The sequence below is a fragment of the Larus michahellis genome, chromosome 1 (assembly GCF_964199755.1).
Source record: "Larus michahellis chromosome 1, bLarMic1.1, whole genome shotgun sequence".
Classification (NCBI taxonomy): Eukaryota; Metazoa; Chordata; class Aves; order Charadriiformes; family Laridae; genus Larus; species Larus michahellis.
In genome coordinates, this window is record NC_133896.1 from 88,896,647 (window position 1) to 88,921,116 (window position 24,470).

At 41.9% G+C, this 24,470-nt stretch overlaps 1 protein-coding gene across 8 annotated transcripts in view; it reads right to left on the minus strand.

Moving 5' to 3' along the window:
* The window catches only part of PRR5 (proline rich 5), a 98,844-nt gene that overhangs the window by 21,349 nt on the left and 53,025 nt on the right, over positions 1–24,470 (minus strand). For all 8 annotated transcript variants that reach the window (XM_074590749.1, XM_074590726.1, XM_074590684.1 and 5 more), the window contains 4 exons: positions 20,215–20,263; positions 19,490–19,547; positions 15,035–15,126; positions 12,711–12,851 (listed from right to left, as the gene is read on the minus strand). In XM_074590749.1, the coding sequence (XP_074446850.1) occupies positions 12,711–12,851; positions 15,035–15,126; positions 19,490–19,547; positions 20,215–20,263 (340 nt within the window). The remainder of the gene's footprint in view (positions 1–12,710; positions 12,852–15,034; positions 15,127–19,489; positions 19,548–20,214; positions 20,264–24,470) is intronic.

Sequence of the window (24,470 nt, forward strand, 5' to 3'; positions counted from 1 at the left end):
ATTTAATCCTAAGCCACTGGCATACTGGTAAAGCCTAGAATATTTGAAGAGTTAAACCATGTCTTGTCTCATCTCTGCCTCTTACTTTTCTCATAGCAACAGCACTCACGGGAGGGAGAGGCAGAGAGGCTTGCCACTGCCGTATTGACAGAAGTCAGCACTTCAGATCCTTGTGACTGCCTCAGAAATAAAGATCTTGTCATATTCGCTTTAATCTCCAGCAAGTGCCAAGTTATGTCAACGTCAGCGTGAGAAGCTGCTCTGTTTCTCTCTTCCTTTCATTGGTGGCACTGAGACACAGACAAAAGATAAGGAAGACAAAACACCCAGACACGGTTTGTGTTCAGCTGGTGAGAGTTTTTCAAATGGCTCGGCTGCGGAAAGACAGCAATAGGATTTTTCTTTCCAGAAAGGATCAAGCACTGAGAACAGGCTAGTATTCCCCTGACTCACAGAAATCCAATGTATTATTTTTCTTTAAACTGTTCTTAAACATTTCATATGAGACTGCAAAAGACAAGGCAGAAGATGAAGGCTGAAGATGAGTAAAAGATAAGATTAGAAGTAAGGAAGTTACTTTGAGGCTTTAAATACAGTGCTTAGGATCCTGCAGAAGCTGAACAGCCACTTTGCTAATTGAGATCCACCAAAACCAATGGTATGTATTTCTGCCTTTCATAGTTTTAGGGCTAGAGGTTGTCTGATTCCCAGCTAAGTGAATCCCCTGAGCCCAGACGAGAGCTGCAATCATCTCAGTCAAATAAGCTAATGTGACTTTGAAACAACCCACCAAATGAATCTATGCAGTGGTGAGTGTCTCTGAAGAGCTGTTTATGGAATAAATTTGAGCTGGAGTTAGTTTATCTGCATTTACAAATGCTTTGGCAGTTCCACATCACACTCACAGGCAAAAACACACGTGCAGAGAAGCACCATGTGCAGCCCCATGCAGAGATCACCCTGCGAGTTACCAAATAATTAGATGTGATGTTTAATGTCCAAGAGAATAAAGCTTCTCATTTCTTTTTAGGCTCCCTCCTGAAGTTCTTGCTGATCTATACACATTAAGCTCATCTAACCTTGCCGCTGAATTGATGACTTTTAACTCTTGAGCATTCAAGTCTTTTATCTAGTCTTGGCTCTGTTTTCTCATTTAACAGGCATTACAAGAAAATCCATCTTGGATTTATTTTCAGGCATCTACTCAAACAGAAAAAAGGATGGCAGAGCCCTCCCTTAGTGCATCCAGGCTCTTTTGAAAAGACATCCAAGAAATGCTTTTGAAGAGCTGCAAACATTAACTTGACTGCTGTTACTTACTTCTGAGGATTTCTGGTACTGCCTTTCACAGCCACTTCCCTTTTAACTCATTAATGAACATTCAACCCTCAGCATCCTCCATGCGGCTTCATCCTTTGCAGGTGACTGAATCTACTCCACAAATATTCTTCATTTCTGAAATACACTTGAATAGACTGAGCTGATGTGTCAGCTGTGCCTTCTGGATTTTTAAAATTTTTGCTATTTCTGGTAGTGACACAATTTTCACCACCGTCAACTCATCCCTGTGAGCCAGAAAGCAGCAGAACACCTTCAGATCACCTATCTATCCTGGCTGAAGGAGGTGTGTGGTTCAGACACCACCCACGGGCAGCTGTCTGCTCGGGCAACCAGCCACTGAGGGCAGCTGCTTGCCCTCAGCCTGCTGCTTGTGCAGGCAGGGAGCAACCCGTCAGGACAACTGGGAACTGAGCAGTGCGCTCCTGAGCAAGCACTTCGTAGTTATTCTCTTGCAAGAGGAGGCTGAGCTTCCATCAATCCCAGAAAACAGAAGTTAGGGAGTCCAGGTGCCCGGCAGCCTGGGCCTGCGGGAGCCCTCCTGGCTTGCAGCAAAAGCTTTGCTGAAAGCAACACATTTCTACAGAACAATTAAATTTCAATTAAAAAAGTCTTTGCCAGATCAAAATACTTGGGAAGTAACTGACTGTACCTAGAATGGAAACCCTCTCTCGGCAACCCAATGTGCAGAGGATAAAAAGGACACAAAATCTTAGTTTACAGCCAGAGAGCACTGAGCAGTGTACTCCCCACACACAAGCAGTGCACGGATTAGGGATGTGATCGCAGAAGTGGCTCTGAAGGGCTGACCTTCCCTCCTTCATCCCCATCACCCGTCAGGGACATGCACACTGGCAACTCCACGCTCTGGCAAAATTCCTCAGTATTCAGCAATTCTTGCAACAGCCATGGTAGGTCTACATGTAATGGAAACCTGTGTGGTTGAAACCAACAGACACCCCGACCTACCTCTTGTAGGTATGACCCTACTACTGAAACAAAAGTCTGGGTTTTTTTTCCCCTCAAAGCTGGCTGATGCTTTAATTGAATTCACATAGTATCACACACCCACGTCCACAAGCGAACCTTCTCCTTGCTTCTGTTTTAAATGTTAATAACACTTCTACATAGATAACAACATTCCAGAACTTTTCAGAGAAAACTACTGCCCGATTCCTCCTCTACAAGCTTTAGCAGAGCTGCATTAGCTTTATGCTGCCTAAACATCTGTCCTTGTGTGATTCAGACATTTTGAGAAACAGTGGAAATACCCCACTGCTTCTTCCAAGGTTTTGTTCTCTTCAACTAAATAAGGAAACCACAAGAAAAGCTCATGAGTGATACAGGAGGAATGAGGGATTTATTTTTCTTCTTGGAGCCCAATAGGCAGCCTACAACATTGCCCTTAGTCTCTAGAGGACAGCTGGACCACTAAGACCAACACTATTTGTTATAAAATCACTTCTAGTATGTTTGTCTCCCTGTATTCCCCATTTGTTTGTCCAGATACACCTACTGTCTCTTGCATCAGGCTGCACGATCTTTAGTGCAGAGATATTTTCATGGTGTTTATACAGTGCCCAGCGCATAAAGGCTCTTGTCTATCCATGCTAGCAAAAAAGGAGGCTTGGAGATACACGGCATCCAGTAATAGAAGCGGCTGGCAGCTCTGAGCTGCTCAAGGAAAATAAATTTAATTGGGTTTATGTGAAAGCTACTCTGAGTGCAACAGCTGTATTTTGCAAAATACCTTTCTGACAGATTTCAGCCAGGCTAAACGATGACTTTTCCTCTTGCCAGCATCTGCTTGATTGCAACACGCTTGCTTTTTGCTTTGCATTTGGATCAGACACCACTGAAGCGCAACCCTCTGCCTAATGACTTCAAACCGGAGGCCTTTGGAACCATTTTGAAGAGCACACACGTCGGGAGCAGTCCCCTTCCCTTCCCAGACCCCTGGCTTGCCCCACCGCAGCTCCCACCCCTCTTCTGATGGATGGTCGCTTCTCAGCAAAACTGTGCTGTCACGGCCAGCTGGGTCACTCAGAGCAAAGCCATAACGTACCAGGGACGCCTGGTGTGACTGCCCACATGCCTGACTTGCAGGCACGACCTGCCACATCGTTGTCACCTTGCGCTGCAGAAGTTTTGCTGCAACCACCTGGCAGCTCACTGGTAACCAGAGAAGACTCCCAACAGATACCGGTTTAAATCAAATAGCATAATCTGAATCCTGTGCTGTCACACGATTAACTGTTTACCTTTTAATTGCCTGTAGTAATTGGGTAGTGGCAAGTTAATGAATTTCACAGGCCGTGTCGCATACCACCGTGCCACATAGTTGTTTCTTCTGCAGCCACTGCAGAGCTATGGGTAAGACTGTGAAATTACTGATAGAAGACAATGAACCCTACCCACTCACCCTGGGAGAAAGCATGCCTCCGAGAGACTTGTTCAATCACCCCATTATCTTTTGCAGATTGCAATGCACAGCTTTTTTATTTTTGGAAGAATTACACCACAAAGCAGTTACCCTCTGCACAAGTCTCTGTGCCACCAGCCTGGTACATGCTGTCCAAACTAGCAACCACACTAGCAACCAAAGACTGGGAGAGGAAAGGTCTGGAGACAAAGCTCAGGTGACATTCCAAAGCAGGAGCTTCCATATCCTTCACAACTCTTTCCATTCTCTAGCACACCTTCTAGGGAGAAGGCGGAGGCTAGGACATGTTATAAAATTTTTTTTAATAACCATGTCAGCTTCAATGGAAGCACACATCTTCCCATAATAACAAAATTCTATATTATAGATGGAAAAACAGGAAAACATCAAAATCCTGGGAGAAATCATTCCTGACGGAGAGCAAACAGCTCCTAGAGTTGCTTCCAAACAATTCATACAGGAGACGATTCGTTTCACTCCTCTCTAATTATAGGGGACTTTTCACATCAGTGTGGGCAAACCTCTCTGTGCCTGCTGACAGGGGACAACCTCTTTCTAAGGCAAGGAGCGCTGGCTGTGCCCCCATCTGTCCCCAGACCAGATGGGCAGCTGGCTGCCTGCAGGAGACCACAGCCAGCTCCAGCTCCCACTGCCTACATGGCAAATGGAGCTTCACAGCATCTGCATTTCTACTAGCTGCCACCCGGGTCCCGGTAACTCAGTAACTCGCTCAGGTCACCACTGCCTCCGGGAGGACTCAGCAGTTCGGGCATCGCTGAGAGATGCCAGTCAGTCACGACCATCTAACGGGCCCATGGTGCAGGCAGCTCCCCACATTGTGTGTCCTGACACTCTACAACCGGCTGCTACTGGGTCTTGACCTGGTTTACGGGCATAATCGCAGTCAGGAGGGGGAAACTGAGATCAGGGAAAGAGCTGCCTGCAAGGATGAGCTTCCAGCTGTCCTCCATGTGACTAACACGCTGCCAGCTACTTCCCTGTCTGCATTCCTCCCTTCTGCCCTGTGGGAAAATGAAATGGGTTCGCAGGAGGAGAAGAGTCAGAAGGCAACATATGCAAAGGTAAATGGTGACAAAGCAGCCAGCAAGATGATGGGAGAAGAAGCTGTGCTACCAGCAAGCACCAGCGTTCAAAATCCTGTGAGCACTATGCAGCCCTGTTTCTGCCGCAGGAAAAACTCAAGGAGCCGGAGAATGAGCACATGGGCTGCTTCTGAAATCTCCTGGTGGGAAGCTTCTCTGATAGCCCCATGCCCAGCTGGAAAGCTTGAGGCAGTGAGACGGCAGGGACATGGTGGTACCTGCACAGGGGTATCCAAGCCGCTCCGCACCCAGCTGCAGCTCAGTACAGAGCTGACTGGAAACCGATGTTGACTCATCTCTGAAAACCACAGGGAAGCTCATGTACACAACACTACGAAACAACCCTGCACAGTCTTTCTGTTGGAAATTACTTTTGCCGTTCTTCTCGTGAGCAGGGCCAGGTGAATCCCAGCAGGACAGAAGAGGAGGTGATGCAGCAGCGACCCCAACCACAGCACTGGCTGACCTTGCTACCGCATGGACACAACTCAGTCACAGAGGGCAAACAGTCCTCCCCTTTTCTGCCAGGTGCCACCACTGCTGCAGCTGGTGGATACCTGGTGGAAACTGGGATGGCTCCCAGGTCTGTGGTCAGCCATAACAGAGGAGAAGTAAGTGCCCCTCTTGGGGACCCCCCCTGTAGAGCCTGGGGCAATTCAACAGCTGCAGTCCTCCGGTGGCTTTGTCTACCTGGGGACATCCAAGGAAATGAAATAATATTCACTACATTAAGAACAGAAATGTTCAGATAAATTGTGCTTAGGCCTCTGATGTAGAATTCAAGTGTCATTAATTTAACTCGCCTCCCATCCTACCCCTTTAATTCTCAGAATGAGTGTCCATACAGAGTTTTAATGATGTTTAATTAATCTTCTTTAAAAGGTAGCTTAGATTAACTTTCTTGTGTTCCCCCTGTAGACAATCCATGAATTATGGTATTAAAGCATCCTGCCTCAAAGGATTCTTGCACCATGGGAATGTTTCGTGCTTGGAGTTTTTGAACAGTCAAAATTTCTATGCTATCTTTTATGCCAGTTTTAGTCTATTGGCCCAAATGGGTCCATGAAAGACATTTGTACGAACTAATGCAATGAGTTAAAACCACCTCCCTCTTACCTGATAAAATTATAGGGTCTGCAGGGACATTCTAATTCAAGTTAAGAATGATTTTACTGATTTAACTCTATTTTGCTAAGAATTAAGGATTTGCCTACCAATGAACTGGTACTGGTTTTAATAAGCCAGTTTCATTAATGGAGGCAAACTCCAGGACAGAGACATATATTTTAGTAAGGACAACCCGGCTTAGTTGAGGTTAAGCATGGATCTAACTGACCTGAGCTGAAACCACTTGCACTTAGGTTGCACAAGTAAATTATTGTGGGCTAAGGTAGTCTCAGGTGCTGTAGGCAGCAGCTACACTGCAACTCCATGCACGCCCACTCTAGCCCCAAGGCAAGCGTTGAGTAACTTGAAGGAGGCCAAGCACTTCTCACCTATGGGCAGCAGCTGCAGAGGACCTCATGGATGGTAACAGCACAACTCAGGGCAGTCTAGACAACTGCAGTGGCGTTTGACCAACTCCCATCTGAAGCCGTACCTGTGGTTAATAACTGGTATCCTTCACAGAAGTGGCATTTTACTTAATGCAAAGTACTCTTAAAATGCACTATGAGTGCACACACAAAGGCAGTTTGCACAATTTAAATTACCTCCTAAAACAATTGTGTTTAATTGGTATGGACAAGGTTATGGTCATGTTCCCTTGAAGACAGTCTTTCTGTTAAGAGGAGGGACAAGATGCACATTTGAATTACTATGCCATGGTGTTCATAAGACAGGTTCATACGTAACAACGCAAAACAATGACATTTTATGTTGCCTTCCTGTTTTTCTGCTGCTTAAGGTCACAGAAGAGGTAACACATAGCGTTGTCAAATATATTAAGAGCTAGTTTTGGAGAGTACTTGATTTCAAAATGAAATCTGTTCTTTTCATATGGCAATGGATTTCCATTGGCCTTTGTTAGAAAGAGGGTCCACATGAGTGCAGATCTTTCAAGGTCCGTGGTGCAGAAATGCTGGCTGTGTTGGAAATACTACTAAAAAAGCCCAGTGTCAGTCAGGTTTATGGAATGGTTAACAGCAACCACGCTCGCTCACCCTATCTCTTTCCCTAGAGAAAACATACTTGTGGTGAGCTGTGAAATAAGTGCCAGGTGGAAACAGAGCTAAAAACATTAGAGAGGGAAAATGCCTCTCATGTGGTTTCCCTCCTTAACTATAGTCCCACAGCTTGTAAGTGGAAAATGGATAGCCACCGACTGCCACTGACTCACGTCCTTACCACTTACACCAAGGTCCCCAGCTACGTCAGGGAAATTGCCCGTGACTGACACGCAAGCAAGCGAAGGTGGTACTTTGGTTAATACAGATAGTGTTATTTAGCACTCCCACCCGGCACCATCATCCGACCAAAGTGTCAGCACTGCTGCAATGTACATTTAGACCTTTCTGGTTCCCCTTTGTAGCACACAGGCTACTGCTGCTGTCACTTTTTTGAACTCTCCGGTCAGTTCCCAGCTTCTTGTGTCATTAACACAGCACATCCCAACCTGCTTGAGGCAATACCCCAAGATGTAGATGAGATAGCTCTAGCATTTTTGCTGCTTCCATGCAGAAATGATTCCCAGCACCAGAAAACCAGCGCAATAATAAAAACCATATGAAGAAATTAAAACCCAAATATGACAAGCACTCCTCACTACCAGAAAGGTGAAGATTTTCTTTCAAAAGGATCTTTTTTCCTACAACAAAGGAATGCTATGCCTTGTTACAAATCATGGCAATACGAATTCATTCCAGGATAACAAACCTCTGTCAATTTAATTACTGCAAACTGCACTTACTAATAGAAACAATAAATAAGACAGAATAAGTCAGAGGATATTGCTTAGAAGAGAGCATTGATTCTACAAAATACTCTTTGAGGGTCACATTCTCAGTTTCATGTATGTCAGCCCAAAGCAATGGAGGACTCTTCCCTTTGTGTCAGGCAGTTTCCCGGCTGTAATATCTCTTACCTGACCCCTTATGTGCCTGTGGGGCTGATGCAAATGACACAGACAAGCCACCTTTTCACCAGGAATGAAGAAAACACATTTTTGCACAACCCAGAGGAAGCACAGGCTTTTGATATGGTGATGTATATTTAAATAGGCTCTACAATACATTTATTTACTGGTTTCTGCTTTTTGTGTCTTATAAACCAGGAATTCAGAAAAAGGTAAAGAGAAATTAAAAGCATGCTGAAAGCTCACACCTACACCACTTTGTTCAACCTATGCTTCAGGTCTAAGAGAATTAGTAAGACAAACTCTCAAAAGCAGCCACCGAATTCTAAATCCTATGGCCATAAAGAACTGACTGCAGTTGACACACATTGTAGCGTTACAGCAAGTATGTTGTTCCACAGGCAGGACCGTGCAGTTTTCCGATAACAAAGGGTATTTTTTTTTTTTTAACCACTACACTGTCTTTGGTTTGCTGTGTGGCTGCTGAGATGGAAAATTAGCACTCTGCATTTTACTTTCAGCTCCTGCAATGTGTTTTTCCACCCCTTTAAAGTGCAAGGAGCTGAACCTACATTTAGGAACTTTCCAGAGATAACAAATAGGTCCCACTGGGCAGTTTTATGTATTTATTCTGTCTTCCTTTACAGAGAAAGACAACAGGCAAGGGAGTTCAAATGAAGCTCAGAGAAACCAAAAAGGAAACCACAGGTTTTATTTTTCTCTTCAGAGCTTATGTTTAGTGAGGCCTCATCCCTCAGCATGAGAGACATTGTGCTGTGCTTTTCTACAGATTTTAAATACCTGGGGTCACCCAGAGAGATTCTGTGAACTCAAATAACACTGATGTTAACCAAAAGATGCAGATAAACACTCTGAAATACTTCTTTTCCAACTTTCTCAGACCTCAGGAGAGATACCTGGAGATAAGATGTTCCCATTTCAGTGGCAAAGGTCCTCTTTGACAGTAGGTTTGGGCAATAATTCAGATTGTTTATATCCTCTGATGGTAGTTTTACTCTCTTTGGTTCACAGAGCATAAAGGAGAAAATTATTCTCTAATCTCTCCTGTTTGTTCCTCTCCCTCCAGTTTCCTAATTTCACCCAAAAAGAAAGGTCATCGAGGCAAGACTGACAACTCAGTGTGGTTACGTGAGCTCCTGTGCATTGCTCTGTGCTCAAAAGCGGTTTTAATTCTTTTACTTCGCTCTGTCATGACTCTGCTCTTGAAGGCCCTGCAACTTAAACAGGAGCATCCTGGAGGCACTTCAGCTTATGGCGCCTGTAAGCAGCCACAAAGGATTAACACTTCAGTTTGTGCTTTGTAACTGGGTCAGGCCATGCTGGCAACTGAAAGTTTGACTGGTATAAGGCACTTTTTCCAAGCCATGATAAAACTCCCACTGACTTCAACAGCACAGGAATATCACTCTTTCCGCCAGTTCTGCTTTCCCAATAGATTGTTGGTTTGTAATTAGACCAGGTAATAGCACTGGTGAAAAGTGGCTCTACTGGACTGGAGAACCCAAGTCTAATAATTAACCTGAGGACTCATTTCTGATCCTTTAGATGAAGAGTATCTTACAAGAAAGTTTCAGATATACAATCTGCTATTACAATACTTGTAGCTTTATCCCAGAAATGGAGGCTCTTTTTTCCTTCAAAAGGGGACTGCATAGAAAAGACGCAAGATTTCCCTCCCCCTGCCCCCCTTCCTTTTTTCCCTTTTTTTTTTTTTAAAAAAAAAGGGAGATAACACACACAAAAAAAGAGATATTTGGCTCTCTGGGCAAATTGTGGGGTATGTGTCAAGTTGGTGACCCCTTCTATTCCAATGTATATCCTCTATCGCGTCACTACATGCCAGAGGACTGGTGTGGGTGCTATATTGCATGCTAGGGTATTAAATGCATGGCTGGTAGGCATACATACAGCAAATATTTACTGAGGACAGGAAAGAAGATTTGATGCAAAGAAGGAAAAACAATCAACTAAACAATGAAGTAAGGGATGCAACTTCATCTCAGGCCCTTTTATTCAGCTCTTTGGCAGGAACTGTTTTATTCTCCTTGCCAGAGCGTGGACAGCTGAGCAAGCAAGGAATGTGTGCAACTTGCAATAGGTCAGTAACTTCACAGAGGTCAATGAAATAGCTTCATTGGCTTCACCATGTGAGCGAACTCATGCTCAGGTAAAACATGGGTTTACTGAGTTTTGCTGAATCAGCACCTACCTCCTGAATAAAGTCCAAGGATTGCTGCAGCTTCCATTCCCTCTTTAAAAAGCTTCGCTTCCCCTCCATAAAGAAAGTGCCTTCTCCTGACAAACTGACAACAAGCTCTTCCCTTACACCCTGTCAAGCTAATACATGCGCCATACCAGATGCACCCTGCATTAGTTACCAAATCTCTGCCACTTTAATCCAGTCTAACAGGACAGACTGGCGCATGTCAGCGTGGGCCTTTGTCGACCCATGGCCTTCAGCTGACATTACAGCTGCTGTCTTGAAGAACATGACCTACTCCTTAATTACGTAACACAGCTGCAGAAGGCTGTCAAGGACAGAAACAGGGAAACTTAGCACCAGCTTCAACGCTTGGTCCAGGGTCGACATCACTAGACTCATCCTCCAGCCGTGGGAGTCTGCTCCAGTGTCACCAAGTTTGTTATGGAAGAGATATCCGCAGTAGACAGAAATAGGGATTATGTAATGTCCACAACAAGACATCATCTCTCAGTTTGGGAAATCCATGCACACAAGCCCACCATCTGCTCTTTGGACAGCTGAATTGTTATGCCTCTTCCAGCCCTATTCACATGTTGAGTTAATCTAAGTCAAGGAAATGCCATTATTATGCCATAAAAGTATAAAATTTGCTTTTGTTTCATGTGACATTTGAGTTTGGGAAAAAGCCTTTGCTCTGAAATCCAATTATTGACTAACACTGCTAAGCATGTAAATAGCTCATTCCCAGATCCTATTCTGACCTTTTCCACTAATTTCCATTAGATTTTAAGCCACAAGTTTGGCAGAGGTATTGCCATGAAAGGACCCTACTGCACAACCATAAGTAACGTATGCAGAAATAAACGCCCATGGAGAAACTCCCTCTCACTTAGTTACTGATTTCCACCAACAGCTTCACAATGAAAATGGATTTGGCCTTTTAACCTAAACAGGCATCCACCTTGTTAACACCTCTGGTTGTTGAAGAAAACAGATTTGCAAAGAAACTGTTTCTTGTAGCACTAATCCTGGCAAATGACTCCACATCACCTCCTATGAACTTGCTAAATCAGGATGTTATTCAGTTCCCAGCTCACCACTGAATTCATCTGAAGCCAGATCAACACAGACTCTCTAAAGAAGAGATCACAAAAAAGCTAGCAGATATGTTAGCAACGACACTGCTGAAGCCTGGTTTAGAATAGACAGTTTACCTCACATCTAAGAAGGGTTGAGGCCTGACAGACAACCTTCCTGTGATTCAGGTTTTCGTGATGGTGCTCTCTCATGTGGAATCTCTGGTGTCTATTAACACAGCCGGGTTCACAGTTCAATTACGTGAATTCTTTGATGTCTCATTATGCAGTTAAGCCCATGCTCCAGTTTTTCCCTGAGGCTCCTCTCCTCTCTCCAGACACTAATTTCCACAAAACTCCTAGGAATCTCAGTATCTCCGATATTGCTGTCACTGTGCCATAACCAGCCAGCAGTTTCAAGAAGCATTCGGCAAGTTGGAGGTTCAGGAGAAGTGAGACAAGGGGCAAGCAGGCAGTCCTATCACATAAGCATCTTTTTCTGAGAAAACTAGGTTAAACACACCGTTATACACTCTAACAAATATATACTGTGATAGCAGGGGGGAAATACCATTTCTTGACCCAGGAAAGAGAAGCTTACTTGTTGCTCCATTTTCATCACTGGCCTTTAGACTATCCTGCTCTTTAAAACAATTTCAGACATGGAACTAATTCATATAGTGATGAAGAGCAAAAAATCATTTTAAGTGTGAGAAACTATATCCTTTCATTTGCTGTAAATCTATTTGTTTATTAAAAAAATAATCGGCCAGGAAAATCTCAACTTCCTCACCCCCTAAGAATCCACTTCTGGCTCACTCCCTCCCTTCTGCCTCATCACCCTTCTCCTCAACACAAGCTCATGCTTTTCTTTAATTAAGCAAAAAAAATCTTCAACTTGCCTTTCGCCTGCAGTTCCTCTTTTTGTTCTCCTCCCTGCCACTAAAAAAAAAATAATCTAACATTGAAGGCAAATACTGGCATCTCCCTGGTCTTAAAGTTTTTGTGTCAACAGCTTTGATAGAATTTGGTTCCAGTGACCAAATATGACCATGATTCAACTATAAATTGCATATTCACTTTGTCGCCTACTCCAGATGTGAAGCTTCATATCCAGAAGTGCTAATCCAGCATTTCATGGAAGTCATGTTATTACCACATACACTGGTCTGCTTGCAAAACTTCGTATTTCAATTTCAAAGTGGATTTCAATTTCACAATTTCAAAATGAGTCTTTACTCTCAGACCCTCTGGATCTTAAGGCATGAAATCTGAACCTCTACAGTCTCTACGTTTAGATACTAGGACAAAATTTAATTGCACAGAAGCTCTGGCATTCTGGGTAAGAAGTTCTCAATGAACGAGCAAAATCAGAGACTGCTTAAGAAGACTTCAGCAATACAGTACAGAAAGACGGGTAAAGAAAACAGCCTGAGAAAAGTAACCAATTTACCTGGAGTATTAACAGCATCTGAATAATAGAAGGTGGAACTCTGGCTCTGGAACGTGATAATGCATCTTCCAATTTAATGTTGAGGGTAATTATATTCCTAAAGTGCAGAAGAGCCAGCTGCCGAACCGAGGGCTCCTTCCCCTTAGAAACAGAAGCAAAGCAAGATGGATTATGAGCAGTGTGAAAATGAGTTTCAAAATCCTCTGTCAAAATTCCTTCCTCCTCTTCTGAGGGATTACAAGAATGGTAAACCTGAATGAAAAGCAGAGGAAACATAACAAAGGACACAGAGCAGCCTACAAATCTGCACAGTGAGTGTGATTTGTCAGTAAGGAACGCTGCAGACAATGTTTCTTGACTGTTTATGAAGACGATGAGGTTGAGGTGGGTGTGGGGATCGTACTTCAGCGCAGACTATATATGAGTATTTTGTACTTTAACAATAATGACATGTATCATATGTTAAAAAAAAAAAAGAAAAAAACAAAGCAGGGCTGAAAAAGGGTCGAATTTCCATTATTTCTCAAGATTTTGTGTACTGGCTGGGTACTCTCTTCAAATACGGTGGGAATCCTGACTCAGCCCACCTGTGGATCCTCCTTTTCTCTACAGTTTAGAAGATTTCACTATAAGGTAGAAGCAGAGCTGAAGTTTCATATTGGATTTTCAAAGGCATCTTTTTGTAGTTCAAGCATTACTCCACATTGAAAAAAATCTCTTCTGAAGAATACAATGCTATCTCTGCCTGCAAAGATTAACACCACTTGCCTTGTAACCGAAGAGGAGTTGTAAAACTATTGCCAGCATCAGGGCTTTTTCCTTGGGTATATATGGCTGTACATATATAGTCTTGCCTGCAGTTCTGAGTGCTGCCAGCCAAATATTAACCCTCCTGGAAGGTGTGATATTCAGGTGGTATTGACTTACCTTAGTTTAGAATAAAAATACCTGACCCCCACCCCACCCAGTCCTTTTCACTTTGTTAATCATGTGTACTGAAGTAAAGAAGTCCAAATCTGCTTCAGTTGCTAATGAATAGAATTTACAAGAGCAGATAAGCACCAGCTGGGCTTTTGCAAGTATCCTTAGAACATCAGGCACCTAGATCTATTTTAAATTACATGGGATTTGGGGTTCGTACTGCCTCCAGGTTCCTTTGAAAATTTTCCACCTGAAAGGGTGTTGCTAAATTATTTTCAAAGGCCTCAGGAACACAACAGTGAAAAGGGACATCTGGTGCAATTTTCAAAAACATCTGAGTGAGTTCTAATCTGGTCAAGTCAGCATGGAAAACCAGGTTGAGAGCCTGCCTATACCTCTACATTCCCAAATGCCTTGGATTTAAATTACGTGGCGCTTAGAAAAGTCTCCCATTGCGTTTGAGTAGGTTTTTAATACCATGATTATGTCTATAATTTTAAAGTTTCTACTGGTAAGACGCAAGTCAACAGGTGAAGTAGCCCTGTGTGTTTTTAGAGTTCTCTTTCAGAATCAAATTCTGTGTAAAGTTGCAGCTTTCCCACTGGTTTCAGATTTCATGCCTGTAATTAACTGCAGATGCAAATGGTAATATTGACAACATTTGGACAATCATTTTAGGCATGAAGTCCACTTGGAAAAATGGGAGAAAGTTTCCAAAGTTTCCCCAAATATGTCACCAAACTCCCACTAAAATCTGTAGGCATTTAAGAGCAGCTCTGGAAGGTCACTTATACCTATTTGGTACAGATTTCCTTGGGACTTAAGTGATAAACAACTCTGTGGTCATCACTAAGCCAGAAGAGTGAGCCTCATCCAAATCAGATCAAGTACCTACCGTGGATTGAAAATCAAATTTAAAGTCAAATGCTGTGCCCATGTAAACTGGTCTAACTTCGCTGACTGTTACTGTTCATTTATAGTAGCGTAGAACTTGACCTCGGAAATACACTTCCTTTTCAAAAGTGGAGACACTTCAGAGATGAATTCACATCGCAGAGAAGGAAATGTATATTATTTAAGTTAACACAGCTCCACTTATTCCAATGTGTGCATATTTCAGTTTATTATTCATAACCTTTTTTGACTTTTAGTGTGAGTTGACAGGACTAACCATCATCCCTGTACTCCTGTTTTCGAAGTTCCCCTTCATCTTTTTCACCCAAGCACTTCAAACTGCTGTTTGCATAAGTCACTTATTTGCATGACATGACTATACAGAACAGCTGCACTGGGAGGTTGGCCCAAGGAGAGAGAGTTAAGGATTGCATCAATCTGTTGATGAACCAGTAAAGTTGCTTTTTCCAGTTTTTCAAGATTCTATAGTAACAAGAGTAATATTTCACCTGCACAGGATAGAAAATAGCCTGAAGCATGGGCAGGACATCGCTGAAGAAAAAATCCCAAGTTTCAGCTAAGGTATCCAGTAGTTTCTGCCCTGCAAAAACACAAAACAAACTAGTGAACTGTTAAGGTTGTAATCAGCTAACTGTAAAGACTAAAACACGCAGAAAACGATGTGGACCTGCTATTATACGCAAAGATGAATCATGCAACAGCTACTATTAAAAGTACAGAATTAGTATTCCTTTCACTGTATTGGATCATTCAGTATTTGTGTCTTTTCAGATGACACATCTAATGTTCTTAGCAAGCTCAGAGACTTTGAGGTTAAAGCTTACTCAGAAAAACCCTGTCAAGAATAGAGAGTAACAGCTCAGGTTACCTCCTCCTCTTCTTGCAGTACTGGACAAGACTGCGGAGGAGAGCAGCAGGAGGAGGACACAGCAGGTTAAAGGGGGAAACATTCCTTCAGAGAACTCTCCCCCACCATACTCCCCTCTGCCCTCTAAGCTGTAAGCCAGCGGAGCAAACTGTGCTCTGTGGGGATCCTCCACAAAGCATCCCCTCAGACTGATCCCTTAGCTTCCCTGTATCTCCACTTACATAGAAAATCTCAGCCAAGATCTACCGAAAAAGAGAACAGTGTTGTGGCTCTACTTTTTACTGTAACTTTCAAAGGATGCAGTCAAAACCTGCTATGACGTGAGTTCCCCACGGCCCTCACAGAGAGGCCACCCCAACTCCTTCTCTATTCCCTCCCCAGCTGCAGCTGCCCAGAAGCCTCCCCAGTGGAGATCGGAGAAGCTCAGGCCAGGTCCTACAACCAAGTTTGACACCGAGTTCCTCACAGAACATTTCACAAAACACAGAGGCAAATGCAGGAGCCGAGATCTATGGGAGAGGAAGTCTGGCTCGATAGCTGGATGCTGGCTTCAAATCCCTGTTCTGCAAAATGGCCTGTGTGACCTTGGGCAAGCTCTTTAGCATCCCTGTGCCCCTAACGCAACTGTGAAGGGAGCGCAATGCCACTACACCTCCACCAGCAAATATAGAGATAAATACATCAGTGATTATGAGGCATTCAGAAAAGACAACATGACTTATCAGGAAGCAAGTTCAATCGTGATCAATCAGTATTACTACTGGTGTCAGAATCGGATACTATTCTTAATTTTGGTATTACAGCATTACTTAGGGACTCCACCAGGGAACGTTTTGCCTAGAATTACACTCACATCACAAAGAAACTCTGCATGAAAGGATCTATACTCCAAGTTAGCAACTGCCAATCTTTATTATGGGATACTTGATCTCCCTGCATTTTTCAGCACATGACAAATAGCACCAGCTCTGGCCCATCTGCAACTCCTGAATTATTCCAGCATTGATGTCTTTTAAGTGCTTTTAGTGACAAGTGTGCGTCACCATGCTATACTGCATCTGCTGGCTTGTGAACCACGTCAAGGTCTTTGTTTCTGCCACCAGGCAGGAGCTCTCTCTGTCCTATTCCCTCGTGCACAGGACTGAAAAGGGTGTTCTCAATTTCAATTTTTAAAAAAACTTGTCTTCCATTAGTTCTAGTGAAACACATCAGGGAATCGGGTCCAAAATTCCTACCAGCTGTAGCAATAATAATAATAATAAATACTGTTGCATTATAACCTCCATATACTAATGTCTGAAACACTGAAGTGTTTCAAAGATATAAATCGGATCCTGAAGAAGCAGCCCAACCACTTCCTTGAGGGCAGAGTTTTAAAAAGAGTTAAATACGTTAGTTGCCCACAAGTTGAGGTTAAGTGGAAACTAAGCCCTTACAAATTTGGCTCCAGATGTACGTGTGAACATTGGTCCTTTTCAAATCTTGACGCTAGAATTGCATGGAGTCAAATCACGCTGTTGAGATAAACGTGCCTTTACTGTCACACACTCCTTTCATCTTGTGGGCAGCTTGTTTTGTGAAGTGATAGGTTTCTGCACAGCAGGTCAGAAAGGCTGCAGAGTTAACTGCCTTTAGCCAGGCCGGCCTGTTCCTCAGCCCTGGGGGCTGTGGAAAAATTCCTATGGTTTGCTGATGATGAGCATCTTTCACATGGAGGAACATGACTTCCATGTCCTTTCAAGAATATGTTTCTTTTACTGTCAGGGAAAGATCCCTACATTTACCACAAGCACTTGCCAGATTCCAGGAAGCTGGGTTACTCTAAATGCTCATTTTAATGAAGCACAATATAGTCAATTTTGTATGACATAACCACGCATATAGTACTTTTCACAGTGCTTCTAAAAGTAATTGAAATGCCTGAAAGGAATATTAGAATAGAAACTCATCGTTTCAAAACAAAAGCTAACATTTTCAAAACCTCCTGCACGAAAAAAACCCTCCAAAGTGGGATCTGAAGTGATGTCTTTTCTCTTTTGAAAACTTCAACACCAACTGAATAGGGAAACTCAAACCATGGGATGCGGGACAAGCTAAGATTTGAGGGCAGGACCACTGCTCCTGCAGACCCAGGAAGGGAGCCCAGCTCAGAATGGGAGCTCCCAAGATTTCTGTGCTCCCGACTGTCTCTGGTGTTCTGGGAGCCATGGGGTCACTGATGACTGAATGGACTCTGGGGTGCTGCTGCCTCTGCTGCCAGAAAACCCAAATTCCAGCCTTGGACACTCACATCCATCGGCAGGTCCCCAGGCAAGCTGACAGAAAGCTTGTAAGAAGTCTGTCACAAAGACCTCTACCTCTGAATGAGATTCCTAAATTACAGCTACCCTCCTAAAAATTGGCAGTTTTAGTGAGTTGACATTTCCAAGGACAGACTTGGAAAAAATGTGACTGATTTAATTCTCACCATACCAGCATTTCTGGGGCAACCACAAAGTGACACATCAAATTCAAAACCAAAATGAACTTAACAGCTTGCTGAAATTCTGTATTTGCTAAACATGCTCCTACGTTTGCAAGCCATTTAGTGGTCTCACACGTCAGTTTTTCATCTCAGCTTTGATCTGAAAGATCAGCAATAATATCTGATTTTCAAGCTAGTAAAACCAGAAGAAAAAGGGGTTGGACCTTTGTACGTCTCTGCATCTTATTTGCTGATTTGATCCTTAAAACCCAACTTCCTTTATGATTTACAGAGCAGCTATGAAGGTCTCAAGATCCTTACCGCTCCTCTTATGGTCTCCAAGCTGTTATTTTATATAACAGAGGAATTCTGTGTTCACCTTAGATGAGTCTGGATATTGTTTTGGGGATATTTTTTTAATGTGAAATTCGTTCTCTTTTTGTGTGTTCAGGTCTCTCGTCTTTTCATCAGAAAAGCTGGGTCCCATAGCACTATCTTAATCTGATCAGCTGTACTGTCAGTAATGAAAGGTCACATTTAGGATTTATAGATCGCTGAAACTAATAGAAACAGTTGTCTCCAGGCTACTGCTGAAACAGTATATTCAGACTAAGTGATATGACTGCACTTTGGAAAAGGAAAGACACGTTTCTTTAAAATTGCCTCTAGACTCCCCAGAGATCTTCAGACTGTTTATACACAGGCAATAATTCTTGAAGATTTTCTGAAATCATTTCACCTTCCAATGACGTATAGAATCATAGAATCATTTAGGTTGGAAAAGACCTTCAAGATCATCGAATCCAACCAAAAACATAATACTGCCAAGTCCACCACTAAACCATGTCCCTAAGCACCACATTTACATGTCTTTTAAATACCTCCAGGGATGGTGACTCAACCATTTCCCTGGGCAGTCTGTTCCAATGCTTGATAACCCTTTCAGTGAAGAAATTTTTCCTAATATCCAATCTAAACCTCCCCTGCTGCAACTTGTATGCCTACACCTAGCACAAAATGGTGTATTTAAGAGCACATCTAAGTGCTGCATAATAGCACAGGACACGAAATGAGGGTGACTGTAAAACAACACATCTGGTGGAGGCTATCCTTGATGTTTACTTCCAGAAGGTGACACCTCCAGAAGGTACAGACAGATAAATGGTGCTTTGACTGTAAAAAAAGAGACAGTGTCTGACCCCATTTATGTAAGCATGAATCCATAATAGCTCTTAAAAATACCTACAGCATTATTTTGTACTTAGCCAGACACTTCCACTAACTGAGATCTTAATGCTTATTTTTTTGTTTATTAAATTATCTCACTCTGATTTTTCCACTTTTCCTTAACATTGAGCAGGCTATAACTGAAGGAGAAGGAAGTGTCCACGCTGGAGGTAAACTTTACTTTATTCCCTCACTGCTGCTCTAGGCAGTCACCTCTCCTTGATGAAAGCCAACGGGAACACCAAGGCAAGACACAAGAAGAGACTGCAGGAATGAACTGATGCAAACTAATTCATAGTCCTGGGAAGCATCACACCATGTCCAGAATGCCTTTGCTAAAACTCCTGTGACAGACATAGATAGCCATGCCAAAACTGAAGTTACCTTCATAAAACCGGATCTTGTCCCTTAGGATCACCATGCCTTTTGTGAGCAGCTGATTCTGTAAATAAAATACAGACTACCTTTACTCAATTCTGTACTTCCCTACAGCCATCATATTTCACATTTTGTTCATTCTTAACTTTTGTCAATAAAGGCTGTTTTTTATTTTAATGATTAATCATAAAAGGACTCCTGCGTCCATCTTGCTTCAATCACTGGGGACACTTGTCAAATGGTGATATAATCCCCTACTACTTTCAGGACACAGCATGTATTCTGTGTGGTACAAAGTGCTTCTCAAACGTCAAATGGCTGATCCACAAAGCATGTACTCTGTCTTAGAGACGCAGAAAGAATACTGCTTCAATAGACAGCGTATACTTACTGCTACATGTCTTTCCTATTAACTATACAACAATGAACTTAAATGGTTTATTCGGGAACTTAAAAGAGAGAATGTCTGAAGTCTACTGAAAGACGGCAATGTCATACAGAAACACAGCGACCGCACAAATCTATTCCACATCTTGGGCTTTCACTATCTAACTAGATATATATATAAAATCCAAATCTCATTAGTCCATAAATGACAGAATACAGAGAAGTCAGTGGATAACTCTGAATGGTTCCAAGAGACTCCAGATCAGCATTTAGAGTGGGTGAAATGATTTTGCTCAGTAGCATATAATGAAATCTGATCTAAATGAAAGAAAACACATGCCTACCTGTAGATATTCAGTGAAAAAGGATCCCAGTTCTGTTTTCAACAATTGCCTGTATTAAAAAGAATAAGAAAAGGATCTGTGTAATCAGCAAATTGTATTAGCTGTGCACTGCATGGAAAAGGTGAAGTCATTAATAGCAAAATATTTTCATATGAGCGCAGAGCCTGTCAATAATGCCTAACTACAAACAGAGCAAACGGGGTCAACAATACCAACACTCCCAGCCAGCATTTCCTGGTGTTGAAAAATACCTGCTGTGCTTTTAGATGGCTCAGTTGCAAATACATATGAAAAGAAATTGAGACTTGATGAGAGGAGGATGCTTTCCATCCTACATCTAAGCCTTTTAAAAATTTCTCCTGCTGTGCCAGGGTTTCTCTGGCACCTGGCATTGCAGATGTGGGAGAACTCCTGGTGCTCTCTGCCCATCCATGCATTTGAGCCAATAAACAAGCATGTGACTTGGCTGATGCATGTTCGGGGCCAAATCATCTCTATCCTGTGTAATGTAAAAAAACCCCAAGACATAATAAAATGTTTAGAGAGAAACCTGAAGCAGGATGATATTCTACAGGCTTTTTTTGCAGGCATGAAACTTGACCAGTTTTCATTGAAGGGGTCATGATCTTTCAGTCATGAGACCCAGGACAGCTGAAGTTTCATACAATTTCAGTGAAAAAGCAGGTAGGAATTTAACAATTTAGCTCTGTCTTTCATAATTCCTCTATACTAAATCCTACAACGCAATCTCAGAGAGCAAACCAAAATCACATGCAAAAAAATTCCCACAAACAACCCTCAAATTCAGAAACTGAATTCAACCCGATCCACAAACCCAACATTGGTATCCAGACAAAACTCACTACATTTTCTAAGAGCTGTATGTCATTTAAGTCTCAGATGTTGGATGCTAGATGTAATTCTCTGCACTCATGTCGTTATTTAGAAGCATAAATGAGAGCTCGGACCTCACAAAAATGTAGTCCCAGCTGGGTTTTCAGAACATTTGCAAATCTGGCCTGAAAGCCATGAGCTCTTTTGACATCCTGACCATGTGTGACCATCTCAGGTCCCACAAAAAAATGATGTCAAGCTCGACTTAAAATCTAAATACTCACTTCAGTTAGGGCAGTTGTGTAAATTATACATTTGGTAGCATGTTATCATCTATCCTTTTGGGTTATGTCTTTAAGTAACAAATAACTGATTAATCAAATTAATTATCTAGTAAACAAATACAGATCTGGTTTAAAAAATCCCGCGTATCCCTACACTCCATGAAAAAGTCTGCAAGAGTTGGATCCAGTGCTTTTAAGATCACATGCTTCAGCACAGCCTCTTGAGGAAAGGAGGAGCAGGTCAATCTTTAGGAGGCCGAAATACAATATCTTATTTATTTATCCTTAAGCACATGTCCACACTGACCTCACAGCACTCTGTGGAAACACTCTAGGCATAAATGAAATAGAAAATAAACAAAAGGAAGGGGGTTTTCAGATGCTCCTAAACATCAAAATCCTTTTCATCTAGAATCTGATTAATTCAGACAAACTGTCTGCAGACGGAAATTTTCAAAGCCAGCTCAGGCTTTAGCCATAGGTGGCTCGTTGCCATGAATAACTATTGTATAGTTAGCCCCCTTGGCATGCTGTTGCAACATATGGGAAAGGACAACCTTCCAGTGCCCTGAGATTCCATCCTCAATGGTACGCGCTGACAAGCCCCTGGTGGGGGCTAAAACCCACCTCCCCCGAAGATTGTTACAGTCTTAAAGACTTAAAAGTACGTCAATGAGTACAAGGATGCTATAGCCAAATCACGCCATGCTCACTCAAAGTGGTAATTTACTGTCCAAGTGATGTGATTTTTTTCTTGGTTGCAAGCGATGGCACTAAAGGTTTTTCTTACTTTGAACATGGATAGGTAAACCATTTTTAGGTTAAAATCACAAGAAAATTGCAGTTTTGAATTCTCCCGTGACAGAGACAATATATTTACATATATCTCTTTGTGCCACCATTTCAAAAAAATAGTGATGCTTTATGCTGACAGGTTTTGCTTAATTTTCTGCCCTCTCCTCAAGTTAGCAGCTCTTTGAAGTCTATCCTGGATTCCTCATAGTCTTGAACAGGTGATTTGCAAATACTTTCTCTTTTCCTATATTACATTTTACTGATAATTCCTGGCATTTAGGGCAGGAAATACAAAATGATGTTCTCCTTATTCAATAAATAGCCCTCTGATAAAACAAAATCCCACCAAATTTCCATTTTTTCAGCTGTGAACGAACTAAACAACCAGCTTGTAGTTAATTATATGCACTGGACTGCATCACACCAAGCAGCACTATGGCTACATTAGCATCTCTGTTTACAGGGTAAAAGAAGAACTGACAGCACAATTTATGCATCTTCCTCTTTGAATCCCTAATAATACAGATACTTCACGCTGCTTAATTAATTTCTCGTGAAACAGTGAGGCCCTCAGGCCACATCAGAACACTGGTGTTTGATGTTCTTTGTACCCATATTAATTTAAAAGAGATCCACAACAAAACTGAATCCAAGACATTGCTTGCAATTTTTTTTCATCCTTGCCTAATTTCCTTTAAGAAAAATCAGTTAGGTTGTCACCTGTCAGATCCTGGATCATTCAGATTACTGAATAACCTTATCTACGTATGTAGACATCATGGGGGAATCCAGGTAAAAATCTGATCAAACCTCAAAGGCATCCCATATCAGATAGGGGACTTCATTTCAAGTGCATCTGATTTTCAAGCTAGTAATTTTGCACTCTTATGAAGCTTGTATGTCATTGATATCAGGTCTTCATTGCCTATTTAATGACTTCATAAATTGAGATGATAATATAAATTCACAGAAAATATGCTAAAATAGCTCCTGACTTTTTTTTTTATTTTCCTGCTGCCGTTTCTTTGGTTCATGTTAAAATTAACTCTTGCAACATTACTCAGAATGGAAAGTCTAACACTGTATGATATCTGATTTTAACTTTATTAGTTGAATAAAGTTAAAGGAAGCAAATGGAAACAAGTGATTTTACTGGGTTTGAACTCTTGCTACAAAGGAGGAAATGCCACTAAAATGTGCTTTGTTTGCATTAAACCAGTATCCTGAAACTCAGAAAAGAGGCAGCTATAAATATGTATTAACTTTAATACAGGATATCCTGCTTCCACTGTGTTTCCCTTTCCTTCTTTTTCTTCCTTGATTTACAAGTGATGTAAATAAACACTGACATATGGTGCAGGAAATGAAAAAGGAAAAAACACTATGTGATTACTAATATCGTACACATGCACCAAGAGAAATACTAAACAGTAAGTATATGCATATAGAATTTTATTACTGACTTTTAAATCAACCCCCAATTAAAGCACCTAGTAAGGGCTCAGAAGAAGTAATGTACAGGCCATACACTGGTGATACTCCCAGTTACTGGAGATCTTCTCACCACCTTATTGTACATCATTAGCTTTAGCACAGTTATTCAGGAGTTACAGTAATATAAAAGAGGCTGAAATCACACACTGGTTTTCTCGGTAATAGGCTTTCCGAGTGCTATGTAACTCCATATTTAAGGCCACTTACTAATGCCAGAGGAATGCAAGAATGGTGTCAAAAGGCATTGGTGTATATGAGCGGCAGCTTTTATGAGGCAAATCTAGAAGAAAAGTAAACGGTGCTGTACAAATTTGTACCCACTGATGTTTTCTTAAATCATCAGGGCATACACAATCAGAGTTCAAAGCCTCAAGATGTGTGTTCAGAAAAGGAAGTTATATGTATTTGTTTGCACGTATGTGACATACGGTAGCTGAATATACGTGACATTCCTGAGTCAAAACGATGGTGTGCAAATATTGCAGGCATAACGTAACTGTTCAAATATTTACACTTGGTCTGTGAGACAACTTGGATATTCAAGCTTTAATTATTAAAACTATCCCAGAATCTGCTCTAATTAAAGTGATAAAATAAAATAACTTCTATTACTGCCCTGTAACTGTTGAAAAAAGTTATTGATACTAGACATTTACCTGAACGCCCAGTGGAAATAATGGCTATTTGTTTCATTTTAATTAAGTACTTAGGGGGAAAATGCATCTAAAACAATCGTAAGGCAAATATACACTTGTTCCACTTCTGAGGTCATGTTTATGAATCATGCATTTTTGCATTCAATAATAACATTAACCCAAAGAAGGTTATTTTGAATTAAATGACAATAGT